The 8,043-nt window shown below is 36.1% G+C and overlaps 1 protein-coding gene across 1 annotated transcript; it reads right to left on the bottom strand.

Moving 5' to 3' along the window:
- Positions 4,294-6,217, bottom strand: LOC109722564. The gene is made up of 5 exons (XM_020250658.1): positions 6,137-6,217; positions 5,686-5,825; positions 5,476-5,601; positions 5,293-5,393; positions 4,294-4,358 (listed from the first exon to the last, which is right to left on the bottom strand). Exons 1-5 carry the CDS (start codon positions 6,215-6,217, stop codon positions 4,294-4,296), a joined length of 513 nt encoding a protein of 170 aa, XP_020106247.1.

The following is an 8,043-nucleotide window of genomic DNA, read 5'->3' as shown; positions in this document are numbered from 1 at the left end:
GACTGTGATTGAGTATGTAAAAGATCATGAACACTTGTATAATAACTAAATTTAAGTATTTTTAGACTGATGGTTTGAGCCTAATAAGTTATTGCACATCAAATTAATCGACAATACTAATAAGATTTTTTTTTTTTTTTTTTGCGAATATATCAAATTTATAAAATTAGTTTTTAGAAAAATAGAAAAAGAACGGCGACCGAACGAGGCCTAATTAAGCAAGATATATTTATTTTTCTCTATCAACTTTCCATTTTCTTCTTATCATTTTATTTTCTATATCTCATTTAATTTTATTTGTTTTTTTAAAATTTACGTACAATTAATTTGGGCTGAAAATGAATATGGAGCTAAACAAGGCCCATCATTCTCGGCTATTTCAAAATGGGCTTCTGAACACAATTTAATTACATGGCCCACTCTCTTAAGTAAACATTTTATTTTTTATTTTTTATTTTTTATTTTTATTTTTTTGGTTCAAACATGTCCGTAGGCCCCACACATACACAGCGTTCAAATCTGGAACTTGTTGATCGGCTCACCGTACAACCAAAGTGTTCGCGTATTAGTGGCGTGCTTCTTTTAAGGAGTTGTCTGGTTACGCGTAATTGCAGCTATATATAAATTCAAATACAATATTTGGTTCGATACTGGTGAATTCAAATACTGCAGTGGAAATGATATAAGGAGGCTCACGAAGTCACGTCCAGCAGTTGGACCTACGCCCAAGCCGGCTTCAGTTCCAACTTCCAACTGCAGTAGTTGTAGGGTAAAGGAGTGGCAAACTTATCAATTTAATCACTTTTTGAATGAAAAGATAATTTTTGCTTTAACACAAGGGGTAGTCGAAATATATCACATATGAAGGTGTTAGATTTTGCAAATACAATTTCCAACTATATGTAACTAAACAAATTATTAATATTTCAAAAGTCATATTAAATAGTGACCTAAAAATGTTACTGAATTATGGGTTACTGGTTCCACCAATAGGTCAACTACTAGTCGAATTAGTGACAAGCGAGGCTTGTAGCTTTTAAACCTATAGCTATAAATTTAAAAATATGTATATATATGTAGCTTTCAAAAAATTTTGCCTAATCTTTGAAATATATGCTCATAGCCCATTCATTTGTATACATATAAAAATCAATTTTACTTACTAGCTCTAACATATATCTATCTATCTATATATATATATTGAATTAAAGTTTCATTTTGCAACATAATAATATAACTTAAAATAAATTTAAAGCTTTTGTAAATATTAAATGCCTTCTTTGCAATATAACATTAGTGTAAAGCAAGAGGGAAGTTTTTATTTAAGAACTATTGCCCACCAGATGTATATTAAAGTTAATTTAAAATCTAAAAAAAATTTAAAATTTTAATTAACAAGCATGCTCTCCGTCCCTACGCTAACTCTTGAAATTGAAAATTACTTGTAGCATAATTCAAGGAGTAATCATAAGTGGAATCATCACTGTCTTTGATTAATATACAAAGAATAAGTTATTAAATAAATGCTTGATATGGGAATGATTATAATTATATCTTGCACCATTCAAGGAGATCTCACTTTAGGAAACACGAAAAATCTGTCATTGGAAAATGAGAGAGGGTGTAATAATGAGTAGATGTGTTTATATTTCAGTTACCTGCTATTTACCATGAAATAGAGTTTTAGTGTAATACATGCCAAGTATAGATGCAGATGTTCAATCGCGCGTAGAACATTTGTTAAAATATCCCAAGTTAATATGGATGAAATGTGCCTAAATAACTATAACGACCCAGCCCACTAATAACAATAACTCATTGGACCCAACCGCCGGCCCAAAATGCTTAAACCCAGTTATTATTACTAATGTTTAAGTCTCTTATAAACCCAATGACAACCCCATGTCACAAACTCTCCCCCATTAAGGCCCTGACGTTCTCGTCAGTTCAATCACACACACAGCCCAAGACGTCAGTTCAATCACACACACAGCCCAAGATCACCAGGCGATGTGAGACTCGTCTCGCTAGCTCGTTATCCAGACCTTGGTTCAGCCGAGACTTGCCACACATGTCCAGCTGGTGAACCAGCTCTGATACCAAATGTAACGATCCAGCCCACTAGCAACAATAACTCGTTGGACCCAACCGCCGGCCCAAAATTCTTAAGCCCAGTTATTATTACTAGTATCTAAGTCTCTTATAAACCCAATGACAACCCCATTCCCATCCGATGTGGGATTATTGGGGTGTCATAATAACCATATGTTTAGTGATGGTGGTTGTAACTGAAGTTCTTTGTGACGTTCCATTTCATAAGGGGTCATCCATCTTAGGGCTACTCTAATCCTACCACACTTAACTCTTTTAATCTTTTGGGTTTAGCCACCGTCCAAAATGTCTATAACCGGGTTAAGAATTTTAGCCCTATTATATTTTATATATGTGAAACAACTGTTGTACTCTAAAAGTTTAAGTTGTTAGAGAACGGTATTTATATATTTTTATATTTAACACTCTTGCTCACGTTTGAACTCGAGACTTTTTGCAAGACTCATGACGTGAACTTGAATTTAATGGGAGGAAATTAATAATGTTGGAGTCCGTCATGGTATCTAATAATACATAGGACTAGCTGGAATTTCACATTCTTCCCCTATCCTCTCTTTCTTTTAAGTCCTGACGTACTTGTTAGATTTAGACTCACAAGTAACAGGCGATATGAGACTCATCTCGCTAACCTTAATCGATCTTGTGGGGGAACCTCACTCCACCCATAATAGTCAATAGTATGAGAGTCCCACTCTCCTCGCTGTATATTCCTGACTTAATCGAAACTTATCTCACACTTTCGGCTGATAATTGACTTCGATACCAACTGTAATGCCTCACTTCATTTTCAGAAGGTCACTTATCCTAGGACTACTATAGTCACTTAACTTTCTTAATCGTTTGGGCCTGCCTGTCGCCCAAAATAATATAACAGGATTAAGAATTTTAGCCCTATTATCTGAGATCTTACATTCTTACCGTAAGGTACATTAATATACTATACTTTTCTTGTCAGTTAATTTTGCTTTTTTAAATCTTTTCCATATCCACTTCATCACTATGAATATTATTTCTTTAATCTTCAATAAACAGTAAAATATAAGTGAAGATCAAAAGTGTAGGAATAAAATAAGAAATTAAGAACAAGTGCTCACATTGAGTATTCTTGTTCTTGGATAATATCAGCTACTTCACAGGTGTTTGTTTACCAGATTCATGTAATCTCTTTGATATTCACTTCATCACTATTACTATTGATATTATTTCTCCTATTTTCCGTAAACAATAGAGACTCAGTTGAAATCAGAAACATGGAAAAGAAGAGAAAAAAAATAGAGTCCGGTTATGGTGCTCGTAATAGCGCCAAGCACTTGGTATTTATAAATTTTTTGTTATTAGATCTACCCCGTGATCATTTTCACCTATTAGATCATACTATTCAACTCTAGGGGACCATTATCATTATATTCACACATCTCTTAATCCAAGAGCTAAAAACTACATGCACCAATGACTTAACACTTTTAAAAGCATTAGAGCTTAATTCGAGAAAAATATAAGCTCGTATATTAAGTATTTTCAAATAATCAACTATAAACCATTAGGAGATGGATCTGTTAATTTTTCTTTTTTTTTTTTTGGATTGATACTATCTTAACTTCTATTTTTCTATACATATTTTATACTTAATTAAAAATTTTATCAAACTTAAAAAATTCTATGAATTAATAACAATTAATTAATCAAATTAATACACATATATATATATACATTCTTCTTGTCTAATTAATTTCAACAAATGGTATCAAAGGAGGAGGTCGTGACATCGAATGCTGCTGCTAGGCTCTTAGCTTTGTTTAATTTTTTTTTTCTATTTAATTAATAAAGTCCACATTTTGAGCACATTAAAATATCTCAAGTCCAGCCATGAGTGGTATTAAGTATAAAAATTGTCACGCCCCGGATGTCTCGTTCTCCGGGCACGCCGACAAATCCGCCGTATACAAAGGACTTTCCCCTATATACGAAGCGTCAAAAGTACCTGTAGATATACAATACTACAAACAGTAGTATAGAGCTGCTCAATAAACAGAAGCTAAACAATTGAGTTTCATATACATAATCCAAGTCCAAAATACAGAGTTACCCGCACTGGCGAGTTAAGTAAGCTATGTACATAAACTCAGACAAAACATCTACCTGCAGTAGAGATGCCTCTAGCTCTGTCAGTCGCGTAGGGCTTTAGCTCGCGACGCCCTTGCCTCGATCTTGATCCTCGGAAGGCGTAGCAACCGAAATCTGTGGCTCTGCAATATAAGAGTAATAACTGGGCGTGAGAACTACTGCAAAAACACTACTGCAAAAACAAGTAGTCCTCAGTGGGTACCGCCCAAAACAACATCGGTCACCCACTAAATCTACAGAAGGGAGCAAGGATAGTAGAAAAAACAGGAAGTACACTCTACCGATATCAATCACTACACTATCATGCTCTATGCTAACCAACTGTAGGAAATGTCAAATCTGACCCAATCCAATCGGGACTGTAAGCATACCTGTCCCCGGGACTGTGAATACACCCGTCCCTGCCCCGTTGCGACTGTCCAGCTACCTCCACATTAACTGGTCCGTGGAGGGCAAGTTCAACTGGCATGAGCGACACCAACGCGAAAGCACAAAGCCCGTCTCCGGAGTGGCACTCGTGGGCGCTACCCAACCGAGTATGCAGCGTATCTCTGTCGAGCTCAATCAGGCTCCAACTAGCCAAAGTCAAGTAACCGAAGCAAACTGGTCTAACAACCAACAGGTAACGTGCCCTCGGCACAATCTGACGCCAAAAAGGCGATATGGGTCCACCGTCAACTCTGACGGCACCCAACAGTCCGGAACAACCTGAACGACCCTGTAAAAATTCACTCGGCATACCAGCACGAGCGTAAATGTATTTTAAACTACCTGGAGTACTCGTCTTGAGGATACTACGACAGTACAATTTTATAACGGCTCTTAGAGCTAAATCAGGCAGTTTAAACAGGTGACAGGTCCAAATCGCAGGTTTTCTCCTAATTCAATTTTCAAGTCCAACATGTATAACCTATTTAATTTATTACCATATGCTCCAAGTTCAGATTTGCAATCTATCATGAAATCTATGAATTCGAGCTAGAATAGGTTATCAAAAATCGAGATCTATACATGTCGACGATTATGAACGTAGGAGTCAAAACCGATGTAACCCACCTCGCACGCTAATCCCTGGCAGCACGGAACCCCCTCGGCTGCGACACCACCTGCTGGATCGACCAAAAACGCCCGAGTCTCGAAATCGAGCTAACTCCAAACTAAAAACATCAAAAATCCTCAATTCAGTCCAAAATCCACAACAGCAGATAAGAGAAGGATTTTGACCAAGCTAACATTCACCAAAATTCGCAAGTAAGGAATTCGTGGATTCCTCTCGAAGTCCCGAATCCAACGAACCAAGTTTCGTCGCAATCCGATGCTCCTACGTCGCGTATGAGCCAAAATACCGATAGTCGACGCAGAAATCTGCAGCAGTAGCACCCGAGCTCGAAATTAATGGAATTGAAGTACTTGGAGGAATGCCCACAGATAAAATACTTCAACATGTACCTAGAATCAGCACGACGACAAGGATGGCGAAAAGCCGCACTCGCCCGACCTCCTCGCAGCAACACAACGTCGAAAGTGTGCTCGAATGGCTTCGCGACGCGACGTCGGCGACGAATTCCCCAACCGAGCTCCTCCCTAGCCTACGATCGGTTTGAGAGTGAGAGAGAGAAAGTAGCAGCAGAGGAACTCCCTCTCTCTGTCCTCACAAAGCTAAATAGAGAGAGGGAGGGCTGGTGATACAAACGAGGGAGAGAAAAGAGCAAAACACCCTCTCACCTACCCTAGTGTACCGGTACACGGGATTGTGTACCGGTACAGGAGCCAACCCGAGAGCAACCCGCGCGCAGCCCAATGCAGTGTACCGGTACACCTTAATGGCTGTACCGGTACAGCAAGCAGAAAAACTGCAATTTGCAGATTTTCTTCGCTGAAAGTTGCCATCGCGTCGCACGGAGCCCGTTTTGCGTCTATTTGACGCCAACGTGACTCGGATTTGTCCCGACACTCTCCAGAGCTGTCGAGAAGCCTCCATAGTCAAACACCAGGGATCTCACAAAAATATACTCGCATAAATTTTTTTTTCAATTTCAGAAGTGAGGGAAAACATCGAGTATAAAAATATATAAAAAAAGATGTTCTTTGATAACTTAAGTTTTTTTTGAAGAATAATAATATTTTTACTTTATTTCATTATTTTATTTTAGTATTATAGATCCTAGGGTAAATAATCGGCATGAGAGTAAATGTTACTTCCAAAGGGAAAAATAAGAGCAAATAAAGATTCCTACAAATCTAAGCAAAATAATATCTCAATCCAGAACCGTGTTTCTTTGATAGCATAAATTATACGAGAATAGTATTTTTAATATTTATATTCAATATTTCTACTTCAGTTTGTGCTTAAAACGTTTTGATAGATTCAAGAAATGAGTTTGAATTAAATAAAAAAAATTAATAATGATAGCAGCATAACGAGATTCGTACTTGAGACTTCTTACTCTGATAAAGCATGAGGTTAAAAGATTTTGTATATATCCCCAAACTCTTAAGTTAAAAGATAGAGTAAAAGATCATTGGTTTAGTTAAAACGGTTAATCTTGCAAACATAGTGAATTACAAATATATTTCTTATAAAATTTAATTTTTCTATGTTGTCCCTACAGAAGTCCCGATGATTTCAAATATGTCTCTGCCGTTAAAATCCATTAGAAAAATTTAGTTAATCATAGGTTAAATATTCAACCCTGGTAATTTAATAAGGTGAATTGATCTTTTTATTCCTTTTTAATTAATAGTTGAAACTTTTAAAGGTACATATTTGTGATGGTAAAAAGGTCATTTCACTTAAAAAAATAGACAACGTTTTAACAGTAACAAACCAGATAGATATATTTGAAAATATTAGAACCTTTGTAGGGACAACATATAAAATTTGAATTTGGAGAAATATATTTATAATTCGCTATATTTATAGAGACATGTATTAAATTAACCCCTGTTAGAAGGATGAGCAACTCAAAGGTGAAGAGAGCAGGAACAGAGAGTAAAGATCATATGCCAGCAAAGCTTACTTGATCCAAAAAGGAAATAAATTTCTACTTCTAGGCAGCGTTTGGTTAGGGGATAAGGATAGGAATAGGCCCTTATCCCTCCCTTTATACCCAAACGTTAATTTTTTACCCGAGAATAGTAGTTCTCGATTATCCCCACCAATACTTTCATTTTCTATATAAAACTATCTAAAATTGTTCTTATCCCCGGGAACAATTCAATTTTCATCCAAATACTATTTTTCTTATCCCCATATTTGTACCTATCCCTGTAATAGCTAGTTCTTGCTTATACCCGAACCAAAGAAAAGCATACTTCTGTACCATGATACCCCTTTTTTTTTTTTTTTTTTTTTGTAATTGGTGCAGAAAGGGAAAGGGCAGAGAATAATTCCTGCTTTTATTTTTTATTTTTATTTTATTTTTTGCTTTTTTAACAAGTGGTGGCTCTGTGTTGGAAAGGAATAAAGTGCCACAATTGAAAGGATAACCTCCAAAGTAAGGAACTGTTTCTATGCCAAATGTATCATCCAGCTAATTTATGAGGGGGACAATTTATTACAAATCCCTGTAGTATCCCAATATTGCGGATTAGTTCGCTTAAACACTTCAGTCCCTGATCTTTTCATCCATGGGAAGACGAAAATTTGATTTTTTTTCTTTTCCTTTTTTTAACTGTAAAATAACCTTTTCAACTCGAATTTTTTGAGTACATTAAGGGTCTCTTTGATTCACATTATTCAAAATTTTCACTTGGAATTAACTTTCCAAAACTTTTTCCAAGAATAATTTTACAATCTAGTAAGAA

The sequence above is a fragment of the Ananas comosus genome, linkage group 16 (assembly GCF_001540865.1).
Source record: "Ananas comosus cultivar F153 linkage group 16, ASM154086v1, whole genome shotgun sequence".
Lineage (NCBI taxonomy): Eukaryota > Viridiplantae > Streptophyta > Magnoliopsida > Poales > Bromeliaceae > Ananas > Ananas comosus.
The sequence above is the reverse complement of the archived record's forward strand: the minus strand, read 5'-3'. Positions and strand labels throughout refer to the sequence as shown.

Coding starts and splice junctions, on each gene's coding strand:
- LOC109722564 (XM_020250658.1), bottom strand. CDS start 6,217: ATGGAGGCTTCTCGACAGCTCTGGAGAGTGTCGGGACAAATCCGAGTC. Junction 5,602..5,685: donor TGTCGTCGTGCTGATTCTAG/GTACATGTTGAA, acceptor CTACTGCTGCAG/ATTTCTGCGTCGACTATCGG. Junction 5,394..5,475: donor TTCCTTACTTGCGAATTTTG/GTGAATGTTAGC, acceptor TGATGTTTTTAG/TTTGGAGTTAGCTCGATTTC.